At 44.4% G+C, this 14,944-nt stretch overlaps 1 protein-coding gene across 5 annotated transcripts in view; it reads right to left on the bottom strand.

The window, feature by feature from the left end:
* The window catches only part of ELMO1 (engulfment and cell motility 1), a 497,188-nt gene that overhangs the window by 213,554 nt on the left and 268,690 nt on the right, over nucleotides 1-14,944 (bottom strand). For all 5 annotated transcript variants that reach the window (XM_058677989.1, XM_058677988.1, XM_058677992.1 and 2 more), the window contains one exon: nucleotides 4,958-5,066. In XM_058677989.1, the coding sequence (XP_058533972.1) occupies nucleotides 4,958-5,066 (109 nt within the window). The remainder of the gene's footprint in view (nucleotides 1-4,957; nucleotides 5,067-14,944) is intronic.

Below are 14,944 nucleotides of genomic sequence, written 5' to 3'. Positions count from 1 at the left end.
AAAAAAGTTTCACACATATATTAGCAAACCAGAGTAGTAGTGCAGAACATAGAAATGAAGAGAAAAATTAAATTCCAACGGAAGCAATTGTCCGGTGACATTTTCAGCCTGGCATAGTGAGATGTTAGTGCCTTTGAGGCAGCCTCAGTATCTGACACCATCCCACGGAATTCCCCTGGAGACCTAGTGTTCCATTTCTTCAGCCTTTCAGAGTCTTAACTGGCTTTATCAACAGTTTTCACCCAAAATATATTGGGCAATAGGATGATTTTGCTTTCTTTCTTTCTTTCTTTTTTTTAATCACAAATCTCTTGACCCCTTTGTTGCTTACATGCATTGTCATGCTCACAAATTTTTGTCACACCCACAAAACATAACCCAGTTCTAGAATCCTACACATTTGCCTGGGGCACTTCTTTCAAATAAAAATTTCTATTGAGTTGCAACACATACAAAGTAAAGTTTCAGCTCCCCTTCCAGGCAAACACTCAGGCTCCAACTGCTGGCATTCAGCCCAGCAGTAAGATGCCATGTAAGAAGCCTATGATGGCAGAGCCCAGGAGTCGTGTACCTGGCCCTGGCTCTCCACTTCCCGCTAATGCAGACCCTGGAGAGCAGCAGTGCTGACTCACTGGGTTCGTGAGACCTGAACTGAGTTCTCAGCCCTGGGCTTCACGCTGGCATCTGAACAGTGCGCCAGAAGATGGAGGTCTGCTCTCTTTCTCTTCCTCATTTCCCTCTCTTTGATTAAATAATTAAAGAAAAAAATGCATCCAATACACCTAAGGTACTGAACATCACAGCTCAGCCTGGTCTACTTTAAACCTGTTCAAAACATTTATGTTATGCTACAGTTAGGGAAAAATCACTCAATACAAAGTATATTTTAAAGTAGAGCCTCCAGTATAATTTACTGAAAACTGTACTAAATGCAAACCACACACACACACGGACAGTTGTATGGGAGGGACTTTCATGTCATCTTCAAGTCAAAAAAATCATTAAGTTGAACCATCATAAGTGAGGGGCCATCTGCACAACCTAGCCTATGGGATACATGGCCGTGCGCAGGTTCACAAGCATTTCTCTCTGTAACTGACATAATCAAAACTTGGGCCTTACTGTCCAAAGAGCCTCACTGGAAAAGGAGGATGAAAGGGACGATTCTAACGGACCCACGGGGAGTGGTGAAGACATGGGAGAAATGATTCCACGTCCTGGTTCCAGCTGTCACTTATACCACAGCACCCTCACCACTTACAGTGCATTACACACAGATAGTGAGATTATAGGAATTTACAAAAATTCCATCCATCTTCAAGTAAGACAACATCCATTGCAGCCTCCCACGAGCCAGAATTATCTTTATTTTACAGATAAGGAATCAAAAGTTCAGAAGAGTGAGAAAAAGAAAAAAAAAAACAAACAATGAATCCAATTAGTAAAGGAGCTGTAATTCAAAGACAGATCATTCAGATGCCCAAATTCAAACATTCCACATTCCTGCCTCTTTCTATGCTGTTCTTTCGGCATCCTGAATACCAATTTGAGCTCAGTGACCCTAAACAATATCCAGTGAGTACAAGTCTTCCCTTCATTAATAAACATAGAGGGTATTGATCTTGAATCACTCATGGGGTGATTCAAAAGCCTTCAAATAACCCTGATAAAATGTACTGAGAGCATAAATAGATTTTTTTTTAGGCCACACTGCTAGAGGTTAAAATTTGCTTCTTGTAATGCTAACAACTGAGAAGCCAAAAAATTGTGCTTTTTATATAACAACCTAAAAAATGTGCCTTCGATAATTGGTATTTCAGATGTGAGAGTCCTCAAGACAAAATTAAAAACCAAAGAGAAAGCATTTCTAGGGAAATTGAGTCTTTATTCTTTTGCAAATATTCTTTCCCTCCAACAGTTGGATGTGTAACTGAGTCTCTTTTGGTCTCAAGTCTCGCTTAGAGAACTAAGGTGAACATGGCTGTCAAGGTCAATCACTAGCACATGTCCAAGAGATGCTCAGAACCATGAATGAGAAAAACAGATGCTTATAAGCTAAAAACAAAAGAGAGAAGATGAACTTATGTGTGAAACTCATTTTCCTCAGCAGAAACAGATACATCCTTCAACATAAGGGTGCATTCAGATGTGTTTTTCATATTAGTAGCTTATTTAATATGACAACAGGCAAGAGGCAATCCGTTAAAAAGCAATTTTTCTCCTTACCGCAGGGTGTTCTATCATTTGATGTCTAGCATTCAATCAGAACACAGCCATCCTTTAACATTTCATCAGCAGAAAACAAGTCATTTGGACATGTAGACTTCAGAAATGGGAAAAGTTCTTTGTAAGCTTTAAAAAATGCCCAGAATGGACTTTGCAGCTGATGGTAACAGGTGAATCCAAAACCTTAAACTTCCATCTTTTAAACACTGCGCACACAATACAACAGAAAGTGGGCATTCAGTAAAAGCTTTAATGCCTTATAGACACAGAAATGGCTGGTCCTGACTCCTCTCACACTTTACATCCTAAGATGGCCTGAGGCCTCAGGGACAAGGGATGCAAAGGGTCCAACTGTGTCCTTGCAGTGTCCACGACCATCCTGGGCCATTAGAAGGACTCACTTGATTTTAATGTGCAAATAAGCACAGGTGTTTAGTATCAGGAATAGAAACTAACCTGACAATTCCAGGCTCTAGCTGCCCTAGGCCAGCTAAACTGCAAAGTCCAACTTGAGCAAGTGCCAAGTGAATGTGGCAGAACACTTGGAGCCTTCTCTGCACTAGAACAGTAGGAGATGGAACAGGTCACTATTCAGGGAGAGCAGCCCCTGGCATCCCTATGGCACTTGCCTTCATTTGAACCTGTTAGCCCAGCCCATAGAAACAAAGTTCTGTCTTGCTCCTTCCACTGAGTACCAAGATCCTCAAAAGGCCAGCAGGACTAGGCTATACCTGCCAGAGGACAGGCTCTGTGTTCTGCTATGTGCCCACCCCCTATGCCCAGGCCCAGACTGAATAGGCTGTCTGCTCACTCTCCATGTGTTCCCCATACCCACGAGGGGGAGTCTCTCAGGCACAAATAAGTGCATGTGTACCTTGTCCATGCACATTCTGGCACGAGGCCCTCTTGAAGTCAGTTTCCTCTAGTGGAACATTATCTGTTCCCAAGGGGTTCCACTCATGGCTACTACTGCAATCACCACCACGGAAAGAACACACTGACTCTGATCATCACCGCAAATGCTACCAAAGTATTTCTGGATATTCTACTCTGGGAAAATGATGGGGATGGAAGAGTACAGTGAGTTTGGTAAGTGATTTACCAAAAGACACAAGGGTCTTAAGTAGAACCCAGCTTCCTCTTTAGTCCCAACTTCATCCTTCTCCTGTGCCTCCTGACTTTTCTGGATTAACATTAAGCATGAAGACAGATGTCCTGGGGCAAAGGAGAAGAGCCTGGAGGATGGAAGAGCAGGGAAGCAGAGTGGGCAGTGCACAACATGACCATGGACACAGAAATCCTAGCCCAGGAGAGCAAAATTATCCTCTAGTTTCTGAAAAAAATATTCAGATGGCCTCAAAATGCTTTTGAGCAAGTGACTTTCAATCTTTTCCCCCTGTGAAACTGAGATAAATACACAATAGTCACAGCTTTCAGACAGAGGAATTCAGTAAGATTTGTTCAATTCAGGACTTACACACTTAAGCTGAATAACAGTGATACTAGAGGCTGAATGCTCAATGAGTTACTTCAATTACAAAGTAGATATGAACTATCATATCAAGGATCCATGTAAACTGAAGTCTTAACATTTAGTTAGCAACAGACTAGAGATTAAGATGGAATTTCTCAGGTCAGGATGTTTGTTTTAATGTTAAAAAAAAGGCTCTTCTTGGGGTTCATGAGTAATGAATTTTCATGGTAGATCTAGCTCAAAGCCAACTTCTTGTCCCTACCCATATCTACTGGAGAAGGGTCTTAGTCAAAAAGGCTCATTACTCAGTTGTTTTCTCACTAAGCACTACATCTTCCAGTTTATATGAGTAGCACCTATAGTCAGTTCTACATCGTGAATAAAATCCAATGGTCCTTTCAAGGAAATCATCCAACTCCTTCCCTTTAATTGTTTCATACCATTTATTCTAAGCTCTCAAGCTGGTAAATGCATTCACTGTAATATCAGATATCCCCATGTTCTTCTGGTCTAAACAATCTTCTCTGGTACTTATGTTACCAGACCTAGGCGGAAAGATGTATGTGTGAGTCCTGTAGGTGTGGGTGGGAAACATATACTTGAAAATGATTCAACATAGACCAAGAGAATGGGGATGAGTTAAATCATGTACCATCATGCACTAAAGTCAAATTATGTCTATGAGCAAAATGCAGGAAAATTATTATCTCTTCTTTTCCTGAATGTTCTCTTATAAATCTTGTAATGAAATTAAGAAAAAGTAAAAAGCTTATTGTTGGTCAAATCTCATTTTCAGCTACTCCCTTTCTTGTAGTATTCCAAGCAACAGAAACACTGAGAGCAAGAGAATTTCATTAAGGTATTCAATTGTTCTTTATAGAGAAAAATGATTTTGCAAGAAAGAAAAGCAAATGATCTACTGTTCGGTTACAAACTGGAATCTGAAAAAAAATCCATAGATCTTTTTCTTAAACCTTGACAGAGCTGTTTTAATATGTACTCCTTTTTTTGTATTATTTGAAAGTCAGCCACAAAACCTGGAAATTTTTTCCATTCCTGTAGGCTCTAGTAATGCTCCCATCCAGAGCAGACTGTAGAAATACATATACTACAAACTTGAGCCAAAGAATGTACTCTGCAATGATGACCACATGGAACTATCAGAACTGCGCGGATTCTTTGTGCAACCTGGGGCACAACACTGGAAGCTGAGCTTCCTCCAAGCTTTGCAACCGCGAGGGAAGCAGGTGTACTTACGCAGCTCGCCCACTCTCAAGATCTCACACAGCATCTTGGTCAGCTCTATACTACTGCGGCCAAAGGGACATTCATGTTTATCTTCTCGACTGCTGTTCTCAAGCACAATCTGCAAAGGAAAAAGAAAGTTAGGAAGGGAGTTCAGTGCTTGAAAATATCAGAAATGTGGCTCCACTTCAATAAGGGCTAAAGAATATAGACAGCTATCTCTTCCAGATCCCCGAACACAGATTTTTTTTTTTTTTTTTGCTTGTGTGGCCAGGACATGAAAACAGGACCTAAAATTTCCACATTTTTCAAAATTCCCATAATGAATTTAAGCTTTCTTATTAGTGTCTATTTGCAGGGAAATGGCTGTGGAGTTTTTCAAAAGGTCTCTTTATCTAAGTTCCAAAACTGTTATCTTATCCTCCCAGCACTTCTCTTCCTTTCCTAGGAGTAGCTGTCCCCCCCAAACTGTTCCGAGGAGTATCACTGAGCACGTCCACTGAGCTCTACCCCAGCTCAGGTGTCTGGCTTCTCACTCAGTCTGGCCACTCCCTGGCTATATTTGAACCAGGTCTGGGGGAACATGTGATACAAACAAGACCACCCAGTCCTTTCCTGAGACATCTCATATCAAAGTGAGAAAACTGGCCCCCCTGCACTGATAGTGTCTGCCCGCCACAGATGGCTTAGGTGTTACAGGCAAGTAAAAATTTATATATGTAAAGGAAGACAGACAGGAGAGACAGCTTAGGTGGGCAGCATAGCTGCTTCCCTGTCCTCATGGTCTGCTTGTTCTGTATGTTTCCTAAAATTTCCTCTGTCCATCTAATAAATTCACATCTTTCCTTAAGCCGGCCTCAGCTATCTCTTGATGCTTCTTTCTTTTTTTTTTTTTAAGATTTATTTTATTTTTATTACAAAGTCAGATGTACTGAGAGGAGGAGAGATAGAGAGGAAGTGGAGCTGCCGGGATTAGAACCAGCGGCCATATGGGATCAAGGCGAGGACCTTAGCCACTAGGCCATGCTGCCGAGCCCCATGGTGCTTATTTCTAAGGGAACAATTCCTCCACTTCAAATTCGTACATCCTGAAAAACAACAGTAATTGAGAAGGTTTCTGGTATCACAAAAGAACCAATTTTCCCCGGCTGAAGCTGTTCCCCAAATTCTTGCCCAGTAACTGTTGCCTGGCACCTGCTTACCAATTACATACCCTGAACCTTGACCTCCCAGTAGCATCTGCAGTGATGCTGCCTAGTGACTTAATGCTGTCACCTCTTCTGGACCATGAAGTCTTTGGTGGCAGGGATGACGTTTTAGTTACTTAATCAACAACACTAATTGAACACCTATTATCTTCCAGGAAGACAGCTGGGCTCCATAAAATGAGAAACAAGATGGAAAAGGGTCCTGAACTCCTCGAACACTCATTCTAATTAAAGGAGACAGAACGACAACAAAACAGATACATGTAATTTATTACAGGGGCTAGGGAAAAAAATACACTTGCCGAGATGATAAAAATAACAGGGCAGACTTGGGATGATCAGAGCTTAAGAGAAGGTTGTGTGACATTGGAGAAAGAAAACTCTTGCTATGTGAAGGGCTGTGAAACAGCATTTCCAGCTCCTGGCAAAGGATCAAGGTCAGAGGCTGTGGGGTGCGGAAAGGGTGTTCTGGAGAGACCAGCTCACTGCCTAGTCCACAATGTGGCAGTGTCCAGGTCCTTGCCATGCAGGGCAGCAGTTCGGGTTCCAGAATCCCGAAACAAGTAGGCAGGAGACTTGGGACATACAAGTGCAAGAGAGCAGACAGAAGAGAAAACGATAAGAAACTTGGAAGAAGGGAAGAGAGGAAGTGAATGTCAGTACTATTGGCAGTATATGATTAGTACAGTAGCAACAGCTGTTCAAACCAGTTAAGTACTTTCAAATGAAAAAGGTAGAATTTTAGTAAATGTGCTCCACACCCTTCTCACACACACACACACACACACACACACACACACACACACACTCACTCACTCACTCCCTCTCTCAAGGCCAAAAAGCTCACCAACAATGCGTATTATGAAAATATTTGGCCCAGCTGTCAACACTTTTGGATCAATGTAAACTTCTCTCAACTTTCCACAGGCTTTCCGAAGTAACCTCATACACATCCATATGGTGATATATATCCACAGTTCTCTGAACACAGTCAACTGCTCCCATTTGGAAACAGCGTTGCATCTTTAATCTGGCTGCACTAACAACATAAATAAATAATCTGCTCTTTCACTCCATATACCACGGGCAGCATGCATAGTTGTCATCATTATTACTTTATCACCCTCAGCATCGTCCAACGAGGCCATGAATCATCTCATTTTGTGGAGCTTTTCAACTGCTTACAGCATATGTTCCCATCAATAACTATGCATTGAGGATTATGACGAACAGTATTGCTCTATCTTTGGGTTCTCTTTCAGGAAGACATGTCCTGGGTTGTTTTTGTCCCTGAGAAAGTTGCCTGGAAAACTCCAGCTAAACCCCTGCTTGCGCTTAGCAGGGAACAGCCATTACTGGAGTTTGCAAGAGCTCAGACCTCTGCATGCCCCTTCTCCACAGTAGGCCTGAGCAAGGACAGTGTCACTGGACCTGACTCAGTCTCTCCTTTTTAACAGAACCCTTTCTGGGGTGGCCACAATGGCTCAACCAGCCAAGCCTCCACCTGGAAGTGCCAGCATTTCAGATGAGTGCCAGTGCACGTCCCAGCTGCTCCACTTCCCATCCAGCTCCCTGCCTGTTGCCTAGGAGGGCAGTGGGGGATGGCCCAAAGCCTCAGAACACTGCACCCACGTGGGAAGCCTGGAATAAGCTCCTGGCTCCTGACTGGCTCAGCTCTAAAGTTGCAGCTGTAGCCATTAGGGGAGCAAACCAGCAAATATAAGACTGTTCTTTCCGTTTCTCTCTCTCTCTCTCTGTGTAAATCTACCTTTCCAATAAAAATGAATAAATCTCGTAACAAGAGAGAGAGAGAAAGAGCACCCTTTCTGGTTTGACCAGAAAAGCAAGACAGGACAAATCCAAATTCCCATTGGCTAGCAAGAATTATTTCTCTTGTAAGATTTTGGAGTCTGAGACAACTCAATCAGGCCACAGATCAGAATCTCGTGATAGGAAAGCAAACCAGAAGAAACGGAGCAAGAAGAGAGAAGGGAAGCCCAGAGACAGACAGTGTTTAGCCATCTCTGGGTGCCCAATTCCCAGGAAATGCATTCCCTTGTATTGCACATTAGCATCCCATTAACATTTCATGAGAACATCAATATATAATGAGGATGTGATCTGCATACATTGTAGGTAGAATTACTGCAGCCAATAAATGCTTGGGAAACATTTCCAAGGCACAGTATTAGCAGACACTAAATTAAGTGATCATTTAAGAAATCAATATGATTTACAACATGTAAATCAACTTGGAGAAGTCCCTCTCTTTACTTTTTAATGTCCCATCTATCATATTTATCCACGTCTAGAAAAATAAACCCTCCTTTGTGACTCAATTCTGTAGTCAAAACAGACACAAATACTTAAGACTACTTGTGTGAGTTTTAAGTTAGCATACTGAGAACGCCTCTCAATTTCCCACATCTCACTAAATCCCAGCCCATCTCAGATGAAACTGAGGGTTTTCCCTCATTCTCATTCGTCTTTAGGGCCAGTGACTGAGGCTGCTGTCAAGTGTCCCTGTAGAATGAAGTTCCAGACATTGCAGGCTCCCCATGGAAGACTAGGAGCTGCCCCTCATTCTCCTCTAGCCTTTTGGACAGGAACATATTAGGCTTGGGTGTGTTCAATACATGTGAGTTGAAGGCCACCCATCCACAGGTGCCCACCCCGTCTGCACCTCTGGGGATCACCCTGGCTTGCCATCATCATTTCAGTGTCATCTTGCCTATTTATATTTAGCAGCTTGTCCCTGGCAGGCTTTCTTCCACTTTTTGTTGAAGGTTATCCGCTGGGGCCAAGTCTAATCCCATTTACAATCCCAGCTGCGAACCCCAGAGTGAAGCTCCAGGCTTACCCAGAGTCAGGTGAGGCACAGCGGACTCCTTCTAGCAGGCAAGGCGGTGCTGTGTTCCTCCCAGGGAGAGGGGCCAGTGGGTCTTGCCCCAGGTCTGACACACAGCTGTTGCACAGGGGGTATGAATAGCCTGGAGACCCTGAGCAAAGATTCCATTAACAAGTCAAGGCTTGTGCCGCCATTGCATCTCGGTGAGACATGTAGATGCTCACAGGGCTGCTGTGCCCAGTAAGTACACACAAGCACGGCGGACTCACCTGAAACAGACTCCACGGGGTTTATTACACAATTATCATATTGAAGTTGCTCTCTTGCGTGTGCTCTCTCCCTCTGGCTAGTCCTGTGTGACCACTGGGCAACACTTCACACAGCACTTTAACCTGCAACTATCCCACAGCCATGGCAATCAGACGGACTGGCTCTCTGAGTAGGATCCTCCAGGAACACCGGAATCTAAGCCAGGGAGGCCTTCAGGCTCTCTAACCATGAGAGACCCACAGAGAAAGCAACAGGCACTAGGAGACACCGGAAATGTCAGATAGGAGGTTCGGGCACTCACACTCAAGCAGGCTCTCCCAAGGAGGACTTCAGGGAAGTGTAGACGCATGAACCCTGAAGATCAGGCTGTGGCACCTTGAGTCTGGCAATCTGGTCCCATTTCTCAGTAGCTGCAGTGACCTCAGGCCCCTTTCCTCATCAACCCCACGAGCCTGTAAAACCTGTCTTTTACGCGCTAAGGGGAGGAGCCAGGCGCATTCCACGTTAAACCAATCAACTAATCAACAGAACAAGATCCACCTACAGTCTATCAAGAGTGGCTGCATCAAGGTGAAGGAATTCATGACGGGGGAAGGGTTTGGGGTGAAGGAGGGGGGGGGAATCCCAGTACCTATGTGTCATGTAATGCAATGTAATTAATGAATAAATGAATATTAAAGAAAAAAAAAAAAAGAGTGGCTGTATTAGCAACAGGTGAGGAAATGACCAGCGGGAAGCCCTGAATCACGTGAAGGGGAGCAAGGGGTGGAGCCAGTGAACAAAGGAGCTCCGAGGCTTCCAACTGTTTCTGCTTCTAGCCCTGCAGCCTAACTCCACCCCCTCACCTACCAATCTACAATACTTACTTTCTCATGTTGTTCCTAAGTGTCCTCCACTGTGAAGACACCATGAACTGGCTCTACACTGAGCTTCAGACAGGCTCACCAGGAAAATCTTCCCAGAAGACATTGCACACACGAAACCCTGCCCGAACTCTACCTTGTTGGGTTATTCAATTAGGGAACCGTCTTCTATGCAATAAAGGATACCGTGACCTGGGCAGGCAGCTGGATTTTTCTCTGCACGGACAGATAAACCACAGTGTGCGTCATTCGTCGTGGGCTGGATGTGCACTCTCCTTCCACCTCTTAATAAACCCAGCTCCGATTCTGGCACTTTACTTGTGTCTCTGCTTTGAATTCTCACCTCATTTAGAGATAGAAGCTAGAGTCAAACAGCCAGAAACCATATCGTCATGGCATAAGTGATGATCCCGCTCACAGCCACGCCACCATGACCCAGAGAGGAACCAGGGCTTCGTTTCTACTTACAAAGATATGGAAGCCATGACACGACCATTTAGCTCTCCCTGGGAGCCACAACTAATGATGACTGGTCTCCAGAAAATCAGAGGCAAGCACAGGAAAAAACATGGAGCTGTCCTGGGGGGGTGGGGGTGGGCACGAGAGGTTAAGTGCAATCACGAGTGGTAAACAAGTCCATAAGTAAACAATCATGCCAAAGCCTTCACATGATCATTTTAAATGGGCATGGGGAAAACACTGAAAATACAGAAAGCATACCTAGTGAGAAAACAAAATTTGGAATCATAGTTTGCTAGCCCAATGCATCTACCTATAATGTCCCAAACCAAAGCCCCAAAGTAAATAAATAAAAAGAATAAAAGCTTTGGGGCCTGCACCATCACATAGCACACTAAGCTTCCGTCTCCCTGCATATGGCCTGGGAAGGCAGCAGAGGAAGGCCCAAGGCCTTGGACCCCTGCTCACAAAAAGGAAACAACTCCTGGCTCCCAGCTCCGGATCAGCTCAGCTCTGGTTGTTGCAACCATTTGGGGAGTGAACAGATGGGTGGAAGATCTCTCTCTGTGGATCTCTGCCTTTCAAGTTAACATAAAATAGATCTTGGAGAAGGAGGAGGAGGAGGAAGAGAAGGAGTGGGAAGGGGACAGAGGGAAGGAAGGAGGGGAACAGGAGGGAAGGGAAGAAGCGGGAGGAGCGGTGCAGAGAAGGGGATGAGAGGAGGGGAAGGCCCGGGATGGGGATCAGGACGCAGACCAATGGCAGCTTCCGCTTACAGAGCACAGGGGTCTCCCAGGCCCTTCTCTAAGGCTGTGCACCGATTGCCTCACTTCAGGCACGTGAGCTAACACAAGAGAAGCACTATCTTAGCCACAGTCTCACTACACAGATATGAGTAGCGCCAACGTGGGAACTGAGATGGCCTGACCCTGGAGCACCCCTGGCTGGTTCCCATTCCCTAATGAAGAAGGAAAGGATAAATGGCAATACAGCCAGATGAGGAAAGGTCTGACTTAACATGCTGCCAGATCAGGGAGCAGCAGTATGGCTCTAGACAGATATGACATCCTGGATCCAAATGAGAAAGTCTACTTCCTGGCAATAGCATGCAAATCGCTTAACCTGGGTTCACGCTCATAAAAAATGAAGCTAGAATGCCTAGCCCTAGATGGTTGTAAAGGTGAAATAAAAACAAAATAAGTCTCCCTCTGCACACACCTAACAATGCATATGACTGACACTAATATTGCTACACTGATTATATGAATTTTTTCTAGAGTATTAGCACTTGCATTTCTGAAATGTTCTTTATATCTCTAGGGCAGAGCTGTTGGGGGAAAAAAAAAGCAAAACACAACTGCTATGGTGACAATTAATCATGCTCCTTAGCAAAATAAGGGGACTTGGGTGGAATAAATATTATTTCTCACTTTGATGGGTATCCTGAAGTTATTTTAACACTTCTTTAGATCACTGATTTTCAAATATTCATGTGCAACAGAACCATCTGGAAGAATTCTGAAGTCCCTGATTGCTGAGTCCTGCCCTCAGAGTTTCTGGTTCGTTAGGATGGGGTGGAGTCTATGAACGTACAAACCTAACAGGTTCCAGGTAATACTGTGCCCTGCAGCTTCACAGGGTCCATTGCTGCTCCAGAACATGGTGCTCAAGCTTCAGGGCGCTTCACAGTCACCTGTGGGGCTTCCTAAACATGAGCTGCTGACTCTCCTGACTGCAGCCTCCTGCTCACGTGCCCCCTTGGAGGCACCAGGTGATGGTACTACTACTTGGGTCCCTGACAGGCACTTGGAAGATCCAAATGGAGTTCAGAGCTCCTAGTTAGTTAGGTTCAGCATTGGCTGTTGCAGATACTGGAACAGTGAAGCAGTAGTAAGCGAAGTCTTTTTTGGAGACTGGAATGAACTGAGGTGTGTGTTTGTGTGTGTGTGTGTGTGTGTGTGTGTGTGTGTGTGTGTGTGTGTGTGTCTGACAGCAGAGAAAAGAACACTCAGAACAGAGCTTGCGCAAACTTCAAGAGCTGTTTCCAATGGTCAAAGAGCAATTCAACCCAGGAAAAAGAGTAAGACTGGTGACAAACGAAAAGCAGAAAATGAACACAGGGAATTGAAATAAATAACAATCTGGACCAACAACCAGAGCTGTATAAAACCCAGCTAATGAGGTGAAATGCTTCCGGAATAAAATTAGGCTATTGCACATACAGCAGCATAATAAAGGTCATAAATATAAAATGGCAAGGAATTGACTGGGTAATGGTATAGTAATTAAAGCCTAGAGGTTCATAATAGACCTCGAATTGAACATTAATCAACCAAAAAGAAACGCTCCCTGCACTTTGATATAGTGCAACACAAAAGCGGGACATGGGGGACACACCGAGAAATCCCAGCAGCACCCGGCTGATCAGCTCTCTCCTGCACAAGCTGGGGATAGGGCTGAATAGCAGCAGGGATGTTCCGTCTTTGTGCCTGCACAATGACCCCAGCATTTCTGCAGGAAGTCAGGAACTATCTCTGTTACTGCTCAAGTGGAATTCAACAGCAGACTCTTCCAGCAAAAAAATCCCTGGGCTTATCAAACTCCCTCCTAGGCCAGCACAGAAGCTTTGGGGTGGCAAGCACTAGTAGGCATCACTAAAGATTTGCTTCCCAGGGGCATGCTTTCTGATGCAGTAAGGACACACCTTGAGATATCTGCACCCCATAACATGGTGCTTCTGATAAGCTCCCACCTCAGCCTCAGGGTCGCTGGGAGACAGAAAGTGACAGCTTGAATCCTCCAGTCCCTACCGCCCTTGTGGGAGACATGGGTTGAATCCCGGGTCTCTGGCTTTAGCCTGAAACTCACTGTTGTGGGAATTTGGAGAGTGAATCAGTGGATGGAAGATCAGTATCTTTCTCTCCTTCGTGTTCCATCCTCCTCTTAAAGTACACTGAAAATAAATAAGGTTTAGTTAAAAAGCAGTGATTTCCTAACTTGAACTTGCATGTGGATCCTACAGAAGTTCTCTGAAACGCAGACTTCTGGGCGCTGCCTCCAAAACTCTGACTGTGTCACTGTCACACATTTCTGGGTAATCGGTAAAGCACTGAAAGGTATGGCACATTGTACTCCCAGTTTCCTTTACTAGCAAACCTTCTGTTTTCAAAAATGTGCAAAGCAATGAGAGTAGATGAAAAAATAAATAACCCTGAATGTTCATGGTGTTTTTTCTCTTGTGAATAATAAAGATATGATTAATAACAAATAAAATTTGCATGGAGGGATTGTAGATTGCATTTTTCCAGAGGCTGGAGAAAAACAGCGCTGAGGAATAACTGCTTAATGGGTATGGTACTCCTTTGGGGATTATGATGCTATCCTGAAATGACATAGTCGGGGGCGGGGGGGCTACATAACGTTGGGAATATAGTTACCACCACTGCACAGTTCACTTCAAAATCCCAAGTTTTATGGTATGGGAATTTCACCTCAATTTAAAAGAAAGTTAATTTGCATCAAGTGATTACAACGTGCCAACTCTGAAGCGTTTGGCTCACTCGCTCCACAGAGGCCAAGGACACGAGATGACCTCTTACACATGACACTGTGTCTGTCCTAGCCTCCTTCAAACATACCTGAGAGGTGGCATGTCAACTACACAAGAGGGATTCTTTCACCTGCTAGTTCATTCTCCCAAAAGCCCACAAGAGCCAGCGCTGGGCCAGGACAAAGTCAGGAGGCCAGAACTGCAGCCAAGTGTCCCGTGTGAGTGGCAGGGACTCAAACAGGTAGTCTCAAATAGGATGCTGGCACCCCAGGAAGAGCTTAACCACTGCAACACAACCTCTTCCCACAGACCTCAGTCTCAGACAAGAAGGGGTCTAGGCTGGCTTTTGTCCTAAACATCTTTTTTATCACTAACAGCCAAAAGTGAGCCAAGAAAAACAATACCGACCAATTCCAACCACAAAAGGGCTGCTCAATGAGGGCAACAGGGCCCTCTTCACTGGGGGCCATATCTGCAAAAAATTGCCCAAGATCTCAGGGCAGAATTTTGACTCACTCAATGTGACATCATTGCATACAAATGACTTCTGTTTCCTTCACCAGGATGCAAAGACACAAAGATGTGTGGCTTTTCTGACAGTCACTGTGGGTGAAAAATTAGGTTTGACATTTCTCAAGCCTGATTTCTTACTGAGAAATTGTCACCACTGTGTTAACAGTGACTGGAGTCTTAGAGTAACGCCACTCTCCACACACATTGTCTGAAACAGATTTGAACACATACAGCTCGCTTTACTAAACACAGGCATTCCAAGGGAGCTGGTGGTAAAATCAATTCCTG

This window comes from Ochotona princeps, chromosome 20 (genome assembly GCF_030435755.1).
Source record: "Ochotona princeps isolate mOchPri1 chromosome 20, mOchPri1.hap1, whole genome shotgun sequence".
NCBI lineage: Eukaryota > Metazoa > Chordata > Mammalia > Lagomorpha > Ochotonidae > Ochotona > Ochotona princeps.
This window is presented reverse-complemented; position numbering and strand designations above follow the sequence as displayed.